The sequence below is a fragment of the Stegastes partitus genome, unplaced genomic scaffold (assembly GCF_000690725.1).
Source record: "Stegastes partitus isolate 25-593 unplaced genomic scaffold, Stegastes_partitus-1.0.2 Scaffold303, whole genome shotgun sequence".
Classification (NCBI taxonomy): Eukaryota; Metazoa; Chordata; class Actinopteri; family Pomacentridae; genus Stegastes; species Stegastes partitus.
The window spans coordinates 207,464-223,229 of record NW_007578034.1 but is presented as its reverse complement, the minus strand read 5'-3'; the positions used below and the strand labels follow the sequence as shown (position 1 = coordinate 223,229).

The window sequence follows — 15,766 nt, the reverse complement described above, 5'->3', positions numbered from 1 at the left end:
TATGAGACTGCTTCGATAGTTTCAAATATTTTGACTTTCTCCATTGATGACCCGCATCAAATGGCGGCTGCCCCTTCACTTCTTCCTTAACAAGCCCTGGCATGTCTCCAGTGAAGGGGACTCATCTGTTTAATCATCTCAATCACTGAGCTAGACCTGGCTAAATATAGAATACAGAAAACAGGCTGCAGTGTGGGCTGCAACAGTGTACTACAGTGGACAGACTGCTACTGTCAATGGATCAAATTCAAAAAATATGCCTCGTGTGTGCGTGTGTGTGTGTGAGCCCACATGAATGTCGAAAGGCTTATCGCACAGACAGTGTGTGCGCTTGTTTTGGGTGCATGCCTTTGAGTTACAAGACTGAGCACACTTAAAGACCTGTTTACAGAAATTATCCTGTTACACAACCTAATCCCACAGGCTTCAGAGTCACTTTAGCGGTACAAGTCCAAAATGTCAGGAAGCACTATCTGGATGGACGGAACAAGGGATTGATTGTATTTATCTTCATAACCGAAAGCAACTTAAAACCACAATGTCTGCATATTTGTTTTAGATTGATGTGAACATTTATAGATTTCCATCTTTGAGCTGATGTTCACACAATGCGCCACAAAAATGGCGGGATGAGGTGTTCAACCTTGTTAAGGACACACGCTAATTACTTGATCCAAAGACTAAATCCATAAACACACAAACGATGTAATTAAATCATCTGCACGGCTCTGCGTCAACACTGATCATCTGAAATGACCTTGGAACTTCTTGGAAACAAGTGCGTTCATAAAGTATGCCAGCACCTCGGATGACGTCACTCTGACCACCGCGCACTGAGCTAAATGCCTGGTTCACAGTGTTCTTTTGAAAAGAACATGGGGCGGTGATCTCTGTTGTTAAAAGATCTGAAAATACTTAGTGATTTACAAGCCGTGGCCGAATGGATATGTGAGGATTTAAAAGATTAGAACTCTATATTCACTTTACTACGTATATATACTCATTTTACAAAGCAAATATTAACCAATTTTCTTAGAAGTGTCAGAAATGTGGTCAAACTGCTCGCCGTTGCTTAACTGACAAAAATGTGTCAATGCTAAATAACCACTTTCGCCACCTTTTAAATTAAAACACAGTGGCTATCTGTGCTCTGACAAGCTTGCAGCTAGTCTGGCATCCAACTCAGCAGGGATGCCTGCGTTTGGTGCCATTTGGCAACCGCTGGAATATTTAAATGCCCTGATGAATACATAGCCCGTGGGCCTGACTGCTCAAACTGAACACTGAGTGTGCTCTGACATGCTCAGCATACACTAATGGGACTTCTGACAGTCCTGTGCATTCATCCTACAAAAACCCGGCACTGTGCCAGAGGGGACCAGAGGCTGGGTGTGAATGTAGTAGCACTGGCTGAAGATCTGGAAAGCAAAAAAAAAAGAAAAAAGAAAAAAGAAGGGGTGCACAGGTCTGCCTGGTGCAATATCTAATGTGTCCATCAGCAGCCACTTACTGTCAAACTGTCCTTGGGCAACAGAGGAAGCCCCTTCCTACTCATTTGTTGCAAATTACAGTACTTTAGATAAGAGCAACAGCTGCAGCACATTTTGAAAAGTGAATGAATCTGCACCTCATCTCTACTGACCATCCATTTATTCTCAAGAAGCTCAGTAGCTGCGTGTACTTTTGCATGACTCTGAACACTACTCCCCCCCTCCTCCTCCTCCTCCTCCTCCTCTTCTGTGCGCTTAGCTGAAGCTCCACGGCTGTGTGACTGCAGCGTGAAACATGTCTGGAATCTGTAACCTGCACGCACACGGAGGAAACACAAACCGACTGGTGCTGCGGTGTCGATGGCTCGGCTGCTGTCCGTGGTGCTGAAAAAAAAAAAAAAACTGGGGAAATCTGTGCAAAAAAAAAGAAACGTGGCAACGTGCTCTTCGTGGACCTGTAGCCGGAAAAAAAAAAGATCCACGCCACAAACACACGCTCCACAGTGGGCACAGCGTAGTGTTGTTGCGTTCTGGAGCACTAGAGACGTTTCATTGATTATGGTTATTTTGGAAAATGTCAGTCGAGCAGTGTAGTCCAATGATGTTGACCTTTTAAGCCGCGTAACTCCGTCCGACAGCATCACAGAACAATGCAATTCCAGAAACAATATTGATCATGATGTGCTGCAGATCTGAAATCGGTATATTTGTTGTTTTTTTTACTCTGAAAAAAAAAACTGTCACTGAGTGTAAGGTTTAAATACACAAAACTCCTCAAACTGTCAGACTTTTTTTCCCCTCACTCCCCTCTGCAGCCTATTTGTAAAAATATTTCACAAAGAAAAAAGGCGCACATAAACTAAAGGGAATTCGTGCGTCAATGTGTGGATAGAAAACCCAAATTGATTACGACCTCCACATAAACAAACCACCTTGTTTAGGATGTTTGATGACGGTAACGGCGCTACATATGAGCCAATATACAGTTGGGGGTAAAAGTCTGTGCTGTGCATCGGGAGGCTTTGGAGATGCCGCCTACTTAGACCACCATTACGCATTGATCAGTTCCCCCCACAGTAAAGCAGCAGAGGAATTTCTGGGTGCAGATAGGACCACTCCTCTCTCTCTACCTCTCCCTCTCTCTCTCTGCATACGATTTCCTCTCCTCTCTCCACAGTCGGGGCTCGGTGGTGAGGAAAGGGGGAGGGTGGTCTTGCAGTCGACGAGAGGAACAGGAGTTTATTGAGGAGTAGCTGCAAAGGGAGGGAAAAAAAAAACCCCTATGCACATGAAGCTGGCGGACGGTGAGAGGAGAGAGAGAGAGAGAAAAAAAAGGAGGTGAAAGGATCGCACTCGGACAAATGACCGCCGTGCTGAGAAACTGCCGCTTGAATTGTTTAACTTGTTGATGCAACGTTTTCCTGCCGCTTTTTTTTTTTTTTTTTTTTTTTTTTTGCTTGCCTCTATCGTCTGGCTGCAGTGATAAATAGATGGGTGGCGGAATCGCAAGTGTTCTCCTCCGAGGAAAGATATTTTACTAAACTCGCCGTGGATGCAGTTTAAAGAGCAAAGCTTCTCTAAGGTGGGTGCTTTTCTTTCACTTGGATTTTTTTTTCTTTTTTTTTTTGAAGGGGGGCGACAAAAGAGACACACACATTCCTGATTATTGATGGGTGACGATTTGGTATTCTGCCGCAAAGTGGGCTTCCATAACTGAACAGTTGCACAGAGCATAAGGCTGGAGAGTGATACTCAGTGTTATGCGCAGTATAAGTCAATGGGGCTGGTGCGTTTTTTTTCCTGATCACATTCTGTTAAGCCGAGGTGCCTCAGCAGCCTGTAACCATCACCGTGTGTGTGTGTGTGTGTGTGTGTGTGCTGCTCTTCCTGCAGATGCAATTCATCTCCGAGCCGTAGCACTGTGATCACCGGAGAAGGGTCGTATTAAACACTACAGGTCAGCATGGCAGCAGGTGTAGCGGCATGGCTTCCCTTTGCCCGAGCGGCGGCCATCGGATGGATGCCCGTGGCGAGCACCCCGATGCCCACCCCGCCTCAAGACAAGAGGAAAGCCCAGGACGGACTCATCATCCTCAACGTGAGCGGCACCAAGTTTCAGACGTGGCGAACCACTTTGGAGAGGTACCCCGACACTTTGCTGGGGAGCACGGAGAGAGACTTCTTTTTCCACGAGGAGACGAACGAGTACTTTTTCGACCGCGACCCCGACATCTTCAGACACATCCTCAATTTCTACCGCACGGGGAAACTACACTATCCGCGTCAAGAGTGCATATCCGCGTACGACGAGGAGCTCGCTTTCTTTGGCATAATCCCCGAGATCATCGGGGACTGCTGTTACGAGGAGTACAAAGACCGGAGGCGCGAAAATGCGGAGAGGCTTCAGGACGACGAGGAGATGGACATGAACAATGACGTCACGCCGGTGAACCTGACGTTCCGGGAGTACCTGTGGCGGGCTTTTGAAAACCCCCACACCAGCACCTTAGCTCTGGTCTTCTACTATGTCACAGGATTCTTCATCGCCATATCAGTGATGGCCAACGTGGTGGAGACGGTTCCGTGCGGGACTTTGCCCAACAGGTCAAAGGAGATCTCCTGTGGAGACCGTTACGCGCTGGCCTTCTTTTGTTTAGACACTGCGTGCGTCATGATCTTCACTGTCGAATATCTCCTCCGTCTGATCGCGGCGCCCAGCCGCTACAAGTTCATGAAAAGTGTGATGAGCGTCATTGACGTGGTCGCCATCATGCCTTACTACATCGGCCTGGTCATGACCGACAATGACCAGGTGAGCGGCGCTTTCGTCACGCTCAGAGTCTTCCGGGTCTTTCGGATTTTCAAGTTCTCCCGGCACTCCGCCGGGCTGCGCATCCTGGGCTACACGCTGAAGAGCTGCGCCTCCGAGCTGGGCTTCCTCCTCTTCTCCCTCACCATGGCCATCATTATCTTTGCGACGGTCATGTTTTATGCAGAGAAAGGCTCCACGGCCAGCAAGTTCACCAGCATCCCCGCAGCGTTTTGGTACACCATTGTCACCATGACAACACTGGGGTAGGTGGCTGCACAAGTCCATCACTGCCGTATTCATAAACACCACAGATCAGCACCTCCAGGAAGCATCCGTATTTAAACTGAGCACGGCTTAAAATAAACCCTCAGCTGGTTAATTACGACAGCACGAGGGATTAATGATATTTCTGATCATGTTCCTCTTCCTCGTGCAGCGCTTACTATCAGCCCAATTTTAATTGTTTGACCGTTGTTTGGATTAATTATGGCGCGGGCCACAGGTGTGCCATTATTGGTCATATTAAAATCCTCTCGAGCTCTGCTCAGCCAATCAAAAGGCAGGAACGATCTGCTTTATTGAAGCTTCTGTGAGCATTTCACTGCCTATCAATGAGCCTGCCCCTCACAAGCATCCCTCACTGAACAAAGGAGGGCTCATAACTGGCCAAGATCCCGCATTCTGCATTTACAGGCAAAGCCGTGGCAAGAGCAGTGACTACATTAAAGGCAAAGTAGTTTATAAAACGCATAGAAAACACACACACACATACATATACATTGACACACACACACATACATTTATAAAACGCATAGAAAACACACACACACATACATATACATTGACACACACACACATACATTTACACACACATGTACACACACACATACATTTACACACAGGCACACACCTTTCCTCTCTCTGCACCGCCTCCTCTCATTCATCCTCTCAGCTCCTCTCTCTTCCTTTCAACGAGGTACAGTAAATATTTGCTAATTTCATGCTCATGAATAATATCAGCTGTACAGTGTGCTGATGTGGCATAAAATAATTAAACTCAGTTAAGACGATTACATCAAATTAATTTGTATTGATGAGCTCACTCAGCCGCTCAGCTGCTCCGTGTGGGTTATTATTATTATTATTATTATTGTTCTTAATATTACCATTATTCACTCCTGCACAGCTCCTTTTGAACAATGTGCTTTTCCAAGGTGCTGGAAAAAAACTTTTTTTTTTTGTCTGCGAGACGATCTGGCAGCCATTTGGTTCTTATCTGTTCAAATAAATAAGCGGGGACGTGCAGTTGGCACAATGGGGAAATCATAATCAGACCATCGCTGATTTGTGTGTAAAAATATACCGGTTGCTTCTGCACTCAGTGCCGCGCGCAGCCACTCAGCCAGTGTTAGTCCTCACGCCCTCCTCCTCCTCCTCTCTCCTCACTGATGACACAGAAACGAGGTCCTGTTGAAATAACGCCGCGTTTTTAATTTCAAAGTCATAACACCACAAATCAAACATTGCAAAAACAAATCGCCCCTGGCTGCGTGCGCGCGTCTATGCTCACTCTGCAGGTGTGTGTTTAAGCGCGAGGAAACGCGTGTGCTCGAGATGTGCCAGGCATAATGCTGTGAATATAAAGTTTAATTGTGCTCCCTCTAACTGATGCAGGGCAATTCAAAGCCCACTGTCTGTTCTCACATCTGCATCGATGCAGCCAAGCAGCACCTGGTTATCCTCCAGCTCTGCAGGCAACATATGCTGCTATGATTATTATTATTATTGCAATTATTACTATTTCAAATATTGACTGTCACGCTTACTTCTCTCTGTTTGCTCTCATGCTGCGGGTGACACAGACTTACAGGATTTTCTGTCTTCTTAATGGCATACAACTCTTCCCCCCCCTGCGCTCACTCAATACCAGTCGAACCACCACTCACCCTCGAAATGACCAATGAGCGCATAATTAGCAGCTAATATGCATGATCTGGTGATTGAAGCTGCCATCTCGAACGCAGTGCTGCACTGGCCATGCTTTCCATTTAGATTCAAAGCGCAGTTGAAAGACGAGTTGTGTAAGAGGGTACATTATTTATCTTTGGGGAGCAACAAAGATATTGCTGCATTCAGCTCGGAGTCCCCTTTGTGTTGCTCAAGATGGATTTGAAAAAGATGTTTTTTGCCGTGGGAGAACAAAACTGAAATGTCCTTGGTAATGGGGACGTCTCTGTCACTCCATTGTGAACCATGACAGCCTGGCTGACAGATTTGCAACCTGAAACGAAGCCTTACAGTGGTGCAGAATGCTGCATAGTGGACCACCGCTGGAGAGGCTGAATGCTCATCACTGAGAGACAAAGTCGGCCCCTTCTTACGATCCATCATTGTCTTGAGGTGCGCTTTAAAAAAAAAAAAAATCGCATCTCCTACGAGCTCGCAATGTAGAGCGGAATCATGATTGTCATTGTCTACCGATACACTGGAGTGAGGAAAATATCTGTTGTGCTCTCCTCCAGTAACCTTCAAACGCTTATCTGATCAGGGGGAAATGAGGTATTCTGATAGTTTGTTTCGGGGCGCAGCATGCAGAAAAATTGATCCGCGTCTAACAAACAGTTATTTAGACTGATGTGAATGGGGCGGTCTTTTTCATTTGGAGGCAAATAAGCTCTTTATAGACTAACGGGGATGCTTCAGGCTGGAACCTCCATCTGAAGGCTTTGAAAGCTTTCGGTTTCATTCTAATAGTCGGTGATGCTCTGTGCCTGCATGGTATCATGATGCCTTTCCACTACATATATTTTCAATTTCCCTGACTCACACCCTGTGGAAGTAAAGACAGTGGCATGCGTTCTCTCCCCTGCTGATGGCCCATTGATTGTGCTTAAGCAGACGTGCAGACATTGGGAGAGCAGGGGCTCCTGTTCAGAGGCACTTGGCAGGCAGCCTGAATGAAAGGGAAGGGTGCCTGGAGACCAGCGGAGAATCAATAGCACTGTGCAGCTGCGTGTCATGCCTCTGTGTGTCTACTGCTCTGTGCCACCAAACACAGGACAAGACCCACTTATCCCCCCTTATTTATTGAGCCTAATCTCTGTGGCTGCTTTCGGATACCCAACAAAGAGGAATCTTCCTCTGTCAGAATGCTGCTGCCAAGAACCTGAAGAATTGGGTGACTGAGTGAAAAATATGAGTTCTTTATCTGTGCTATTGTGCTTTGCAGTGTCTTTTAAAACTGCAGTAAAGTCTGAGAGTGTAATTTTGTGGCTTGATTTAATATTGTCCATTTAAGGCAGCAGTAGATTCCAATATATAGATAGCACTGCACTTTATCAGGCTGGAATCAGATGTTGCAGTGTTTTCCTGCTCTTATTTTCTCTAGATGATCCACACGGTCAGGGTGAATTAGCTGCCGAGGGAGTTTTTGGTGCTTCAGATCTTTTAAGTGATTTAAGGTGTAATGGAGTGCACTGCTGAGAGCAGCTGTGAAAACGGTGGAAGTCAAGCGCAACCCACAAGGGAAGAGGAGCGGCGAGGACAAGGTTTAGCCGGGCATGGAGACACACACCACGTTCCTCCGGACACAGACAGACATTACCTTTGATAGACATGATAGGTCTCAGGTTCTGACACCAACATGCTCCTCTCAAGCGCACACACACTCTTCACTGCCGCTCCTCACTTCAATCTCCTGGTTTTATCTACAGCTTAGAGATAACGCTGGGAGGAACGATCATGCTAATTACCGATCTGCCGTGACATTTACTGGGCGCATTGTCTTACGGTTGCAACAAACATGCCTGTGCATTGTAGCCGCTCAACAGATGCAGGATTTATCACCATGTCGTTTGTCTGTGCTGCAGCTCCACCCACCAAATACAGCTCCAAAGGCTTGACAAGTGAGCCCTATAAACCTCTCAGGATAGGATTTATAAGACAGAGGAAGCAAGGTTAACAGACACGAGGGTCACTGTAGGGCCCATAAAGCACCAGAAGTATAACCATTATCATGCTTGCCAGTTTTGACACCTCAGCCCCGTGGCAATCAAAGCCTACAATGCAAAGCATTAACTTCATGGTGGAATGTGGTGCAGAGCAAAGCTTTTTGAAGTCCAAACCCTTCACTGCGTATAAAATGTAATTGAAATGTACAGGAACAATCTGGAGGGCCTTTTACTGTATCTGTACCCAAGAGATAACAAATGCATTCTTGATTATATAGTACTCATGTGGCTGGATAAGTTACCATGCCCCTGGCAGGCAATGCAGAGAATGTTCACTCTTTTTTTTCTTCTTCTTCTTCTTCTCTACTGAGCGACAGTCAGCGAGAACATTTGGTGTGTTTGATTATGTAGTGCAATGGGTGTAATTTTTGTGCTCAGTAGAATACATTACACCAATTGGCATTGTGTATGTTATGCACATTATGAAAATCAGCATCCCATTATGAGCAATGTGATGTATGACTGTGTAAAACAGAAGTGGCTGATGTGAGATGTGTAGGCTGCCATTAGCCTGTAGGCTCACAGTGGCCCTCCAGGTGCTTTATTGGGGAGGAGAGGTGATGCTAATATGAGGCTGGTATAATGGTCCTGAAGTGACAGGTGACTTAATGAGAGAAACCTGGCACTGAAATGTGTTCTGTACGAGCTCCTTTCTGCTCATGCAAATGACTGCGAAATGGAGGAGTGAGAAGCGAGAGGGGTGGTAACAGGCAGCTTTCTTCAGAGGAGATTAAGATCATTGTGAAAGACAGAATCTGTGAGGAAAAAAAAGAAAAAAAGAAAAACAGAGATCCTCTTTTTTTTTTTTTCTGCTAAATTGAAAATACGCAAGCCCCTGCATTTTTCTTTATCCTCTTTGTTTGCTGAAACAGTTTCTCACTGGCAGTTGGAGATTTAAAAGGGCGTTATGGAGGTGTGTGCTGAATGATTAACATTTTACAGGCATTCGTATATTACAGATTTATTACGTCATATTTATGCACTTTTACAGGTACACACATCAGAGATTTTTATTTGAACCGTAAATTAGATTTTAATGATACGATATATTTTTTGTTTTTTACAGAAAAATACAGTGTCAGAAAGAAAATGTATTTGTGGTCAGTCAACCCTGAACTGAAAAACAGATTACGGCCAGCTGGTAGGTTGATGTGAGGTTACTGTGTATGTGAACTGACTCTAAAAGCAGGCATGCGTCACTGCGGATGGTCAGATTGATAAATAATCTATATGGCAAGGACAAAATGGCTGTCCTCCCATTTGATTCGATTTCTTTGACAACCCGTCTTCGAGGCAGCACCAATAACACCCATTCCACGCGGGGGATTTTCATTAATTCACTTTGAATGTGCTGCATTAAGCAGGGGGGAATAGACTAGCATGTTCTGCACGTGGGCCTGGGCGACGTAGTGTGAGGATGTAAAATATGGCATCGGTGTTTTCTCCTGTGCTCAGCATTTTTTATCTTCTTCTTTGTATTGCGGGCAACGCCAAAGATTAATGGAATTTTCCAGAACAAGATTAAAGTTGCTCTGAATGAATGCAGCATCACTGCATTAGGAAATAAGGAGATATGTGAGAAAACACATCACCTCGATTTCATTGTTGTTAGAAAGCATTTGCTCTGCTTGGCTCCACTTCCATCCAATCTAACAGCCCAAGAAACCCTGACCCAGCTTGAGTGAATGAATGAAATGAGGAAATATTGGATTTTATGTGACTGTGTCCTATCTTGAAAGTTGATATGTTGTCAGAGATATCAGATCTAAAGTGTACGCCACAAGATCAGTGGATCAAATAGTGTGCAAATGATAAATCCAAGTCCAACAGCTATCTCCTCCTCTTGTGCTGCACGGCTTATTTACATACTCAGCATTTACATACAGATGGAAATGGCTTGTGTGGTCATGGAGATTGGTATGCAGACACACATAATGCCTCCTCATCACTTTATTGAAATGTGTAACAGTACTCTAAATGGATCCTCTTTGGTTTAGTCCTCTGGTTTACACTGTGCTCAGCATTTGATCAATTTAGTTATCATGTCAGGATCATCAGAAATGTATTGTGCAGAAATGTTTTCAACAGAACGAGAGATGTGCTATGAAGAGCCACAAACTTTGGTTTTGATTTGACAATATGTAATGCGGGGTCACAATCACCAATATCCATCCTTTAATAAAAAAAAATGTGGTGATGTCAGATCCTGTTGGGATCAGGCTCTGTGGGTGCTCAATCCGATCGGGAGTTTAGAGGGAGAGTCAACACCTTGGGCTCTTTGTCATGTTTCTTGAGTCATCCCTGTGCAGTTTCTAAGGTGTGGTGGGGCGCATTGTCCTACTTTGGGATGCAGCTGCAGTCGGAGGAGGGTGTGCTTACATGTTTAAATGTTAAAGTATGAAGAATTCCAGGACCCATGCATTCTAATGAGATGATCAATTTTCCACCCTTTACCTAATCGGTGTGTTTTTGAATATATTCTCATCATCTGCAGCATGAACTACACCCTTGTTAAAATGCAAGAGAGTTTTTAATGGTAAATAAAAAATCACATTGTGTGACTTTTTTGAACTAATGAAGTAATCATCATCTGCAACAGAGCAACAGCAGTGAAGCAAACAGTCTGTGCATTAAGAAGGCTCTTTATTGCATTTTGTTTTTGTATTGATCTTGCTAATGCAAAGTATTTAGACCCAAATCAAGACTTAGCATTAGTAATTCCAGTCCTGTAGGTATTATTTGTTATGTTGCTTAAGTGTTGTCAAATTGCTCCATATGTTTCTTGATTTGATTGCGTTCCATTTGTTTGCAGCCTTTTTTTTTTTTTCCCTTTTTCTGTGCCAAAAAATGCTGACAGTCATTCCTGCCTTTGCTTGTGTTTTGCTTCCTGCAGTCATTTCGATGCTGTTTCTGGCCAAGAAGCACCATAAAAAATCCGCAATGTGTCATTTTTACAGTACAGTTTTTAACCCCTTCCAACCCGGAGGTCCCTGTACCGGGACCGGGCCGTTATCTGTCATAAAAATGCAACTGGTGCCATTTTTCAAACGTTGCCAAGCATGGCACGTTCACTGAAGAGGCTGCCGAGTGCTGCTATGATTAAAATGGATGCAGCATTTGTTGTGTTTCATTTCTGTTGCGTCAGATTTAGCAGTTGGAGCTGATCGTTTTTAGAACAAGTTCAAAAACATCACTCTTTACGGACTCCTTTTTGTAAGTCTGATATATATTTTTAACGTACAGTTTTGGTTGGGATGCAGTTAAATGTGAATTTTTGTTGGATTTCGAGATTATGTTGTTTTTTTTTTCTGCAATTCCACTCATGTGTGTATTTTTTTTATTGTAGTAGTTATAGATTTCAATGCAACATTTTTACATTTTGCAAAACCCCTGTTTTTAAAGGTCTTGGAACTGCAAATAAACGTGTCCTTGGGGGAAAAATAGTCACTACTTGTTTAAATTTTTATAGCCTGGGTTTCACTGTAAGGTCAGCGAGCTAATTATCAGCTCGGTATGGAGTTGAAACAGCAAAAGAATTAATTCATATGTGCCACATGGTCCCATTAGCATCGTGGGAAAAAAAAAAGTCACAGTAATAAGAGGTTAGCATATGCACGTAAATGGCCTTGAACTTGCTACTTTGTGTAAGTCTTGAACTAATCAGCATACAAAGTACAAGCTGTGTTTGCTTTCATGGCGAGTGGTAGCGTTTCTAATGTCCACTATGCCTATATGTGAACATTACACTTCTCCCCACATTAATATGTAATGAGCACCGAGGGATATACGTTTTTTGTTTGATGCCACTGTCACTATAACAAACTAGCATTTATTAAACTGGACTTCCGAGACCCAAACCTGCCCCCCTTCTTGACCTCTGCAGATGTGGGACCCAAAACTTGTGACGACGGTCCCACCCATCGCTGCGAAGAGTTTGGGAGGAGTGTGTGTTGCTCACTCCGCCGATTATTTCTCTGAGGCGCATGGGACAGCATAGCAAACACAATTTCTTGAAATGGTGCCAGCTTTTATAATGCCAGAGTGTGAGTATCCCTCCCCCCTGACATTTGTCTCTTTATCAAAAACACCCCTCAGCCAACAAGCCAACATCTGTGATCAGCAGAGATTCAGAGATTATAGCTAACAGCAACCATCAGTCTGCTGCGTGAGCGAAACAGAAACAAAAAGAATTCAAAGAGTGATGTAACTTGTGCCTCTCTGACACCTCATTTGAAGAGTGATAGGATATCACTGTAGATAAGGTTTTAAAAAGAAAGCTATGCTAATTTTAAAGCCTCTCAGCAAAACATTAGCTGCGGCGAAATGAGAGGAATCCATTACCTTGACAGTTACCCTAGTTTTTTTTTTAAAGTACCTACTTTTAAATGCCGTATAGCATACATTCATTCCAGGGTGGCAGACTTTCATCCTATAACAGTGAATTATGTTAACACCAGTTACTGTCTTGTATCCCACGAGAGCCCTGAAATCAGTGTAGACTTTCATGTTCAAGAGACAAACAGAAGGCAAAGCTTGTCATCAGTTTCAGAGAGAACGAAGGAACTTTGATGCTAACGCGTTAATTGAACCTTTGTTTACAGCCATTCATAATACCTGAGCAGGAGCAGATTCGTCGCAAAGCCATGAATATTGATTCAGCCTGTTTGTCAGCTTTAAACCCTTGTTTCACTGTTCGCGAACCATCTCATTTTAGTCGGAGCTGAGGAATCTTGTGCCAGTTTACAGCGCCAGGACGCCGCAATAAAAGCTTCTCATGATCAATACTGATCCCACTTGAATGAAATCCACAGTGTTCTCTGTAAAAAAAAAAAAAACAAGAATACAGAGCTCTGTAAAGTGTGGCTTTGAATTGAGCTGCCCATACTAGCCACTGTTAACCCACTTTCGTCGTTGAGTCTTCGCCACGGGCTCCATAGATTATTAGTTTTCTGTATGCGGCGTGAATGATAAGAGGCTATGTCCCGTTTCAGTTTAGGTATAAAGAGCTTCCTCCTGTCTGCCTGGCAGGGAGGTCCTGCTGAGATGAGGGATGTCAGCCTGTCACCCTGACGCATGGCAGCTGTTTCCTGCCTGCCCCAGCTTCTATAAATAGCCAAATATATCACCTAATGTAGGCCATTTGGTCAAACAGAAACTAAACAGGGCAGATGCTCTGGGGCGATTTTTTTTTTCTTTCACCTTAAACTAATTTCTCATGTACAGGTGTGTGATCACCACAGCCTTAATATTTTCTCCTTCGTTAACCGTCTCTCTGCAGTCTCATATGGATGGATGACACAATAATGATTCTATAGGGCCATTAGTTTGTGTCAAGTTCCGACCTTCAGACACCTTCAGCTGGTTTAGCACGAGATTCTCTAAAGACAAATAGTTCATTATCATTCTGCTCGTACTTTTTGTGAAATACTGCAAATATAAAATCTGGCAGGTTGCTGCTAAATAGTGGCTGTTACCTTCTGTATATGAGCGGCGTGCGCAATAAATGAATGCAGCACGAGCTATTCTGATACAACGGCTCTGCAATAGCTCACAGCTTGTGAAAATTGCATTGAAATTTTTTTAGTTTTTGTGTGATTTCTTTTGTGTGTGTGTGTCAGAAAGGTGTTTATATCAAAATTTCAATCACACAAAAACACGGTGATACAATTTAATTACCGCAAACTCTGGTCTTAAAAAATTACAGTGGCCTTAAATCAACACTTTTCTGTCGCGGTTTCTCGAGAACGGAGCATTAAATCTTCACAAAGGGAAACAGTGATGATGGTTTTATTGTGCCCACCCACTGTAAATTCAGAGCAGTTACATGACCGGTGGAAGGCAGCACATATCACGGTCTGTCTCTTGTCTGTGTTTTCAGAATAATTTACTTTCCCATTGTGATAAACCACAGTCGTTTTTTTTTCCTTACCAGGTTTCTGCATAAACAACCCGCTGCAGACATTCTAGCCACTTTGCTGGTGAAGCTTCCTGAATGGCAAAGCTGTTCTGTCAGTCAATCCACCACTTTGGTCCAGATGGAAATGTCACAACAGCCGTGGATGGATTGCCATTAAATTTTATACAGACATTCATCGCTGTCAGATGGCGATCCTCAGACTGAACATTTTTGCTCAAAACTTTGCTTTACTTGCAAACTACCTGTAGCATGTACGAGGTGTGCCAGAAAAGTTTCAGGACTGGTGTCACAAAAGATATATTTTAAATCCAAACTACAAATTTTCCCCTTCGAAGTAATCCCCCAGGAGTCTAACACACTTTCCCAGCCTTCTCTGCCACGCCACCATGCACTCCTGGAAGGATTCTTCCAGGATCCTCCTCAGCTCCGTCGTCACAGTCACATTGATGTCGTCTTCAAAACGACTCCCCTTGATGATTCCTTGAGCTTGGGGAAGAGGAAAAAATCCCATGGAGCCAGGTGGGGGGAGTCGGGAGGTTGCTCCAGCACGACGATGTTCTTCTCAGCCAGGAACTGTCAGATGCTCAGGACATTGTGAGCAGGCGTGTTGTCATGGTGAAGCAGCCACGACTTGTCCTGCCACAACTCTCACCTCTTCTCGCAAATGCTGCAGGATCTCTTTGTAGACGTACTAGTTGATCGTCTGAAGGGAAAAACTCTAAGTTTGTTGTTTGGGTTTGAAATTTATCTTTTGTGACACCAGTCCTGGAACTTTTCTGACATACCTCGTACGTTTAAAGAAGTCTGACAGAGCTACTAGAATGTCTGCACGCTCTCTTCAAGTCTTCATATTTGTGCAATGAAATCACATTGCATAATTTTTTCTTTGGTTCTTTAATTGTACAACTAGTCTAAAAATGATAAGACCTCTTATTCTTGCTTTAATATCCCATTGAATCACTTTGCGTTATCACACATCGTTTTGACACGACTGCTGGAAGATAGCTTGTTGGAGAAATATGTTCCTTTGTGTTTTGTGCGGCTGCTGTGTTGATTCATTCACATTTTGCTGAAGCATTAATCACTCTGCTGAGCTTTATTCAAAGTACCCATGCAGCATGCCGGCGTTCACCTGCTAATGTGTCACCTGTTGACACCCAGCGCGGTGCTGCAGGGGTGCAGCGGCGGGTCGAGACAGTTTGCCGTGACCGGGTTGTAGCTTCACGTGAGGTGTTTACTTACATGTCATGTCACAGGATCCTCTGGAGGATAGTGAAAAGGTTCAAACATTGGAATTTTGAGGTACTTCTGTCAGTCGAATTAAATTATTTGACTGCCATTGCGACTTTATTTGGGATTTTTCAAGCAAAACGTATCATTGAATATGATAAAATGATCCCCAAATGACCAGCAACAATAAAATACCGCTCACATATTCATGCATCAATAATTAGAATTCAGTGATATACAAAAGTGCTACTCTGAATTTCATTCTGACCTTTTAATTGTCACAAATAACTGCTATTTGCCCTCCAGC

The 15,766-nt window shown here is 43.9% G+C and overlaps 1 protein-coding gene across 1 annotated transcript in view; it reads left to right on the top strand.

Moving 5' to 3' along the window:
- Positions 1 to 3,453: 3,453 nt before the first annotated feature.
- The window catches only part of LOC103358316 (potassium voltage-gated channel subfamily D member 2-like), a 31,931-nt gene continuing 19,618 nt past the window's right edge, over positions 3,454 to 15,766 (top strand). Inside the window, exon 1 of the mRNA XM_008283229.1 lies at positions 3,454 to 4,565. Within this exon, the coding sequence (XP_008281451.1) occupies positions 3,454 to 4,565 (1,112 nt within the window). The remainder of the gene's footprint in view (positions 4,566 to 15,766) is intronic.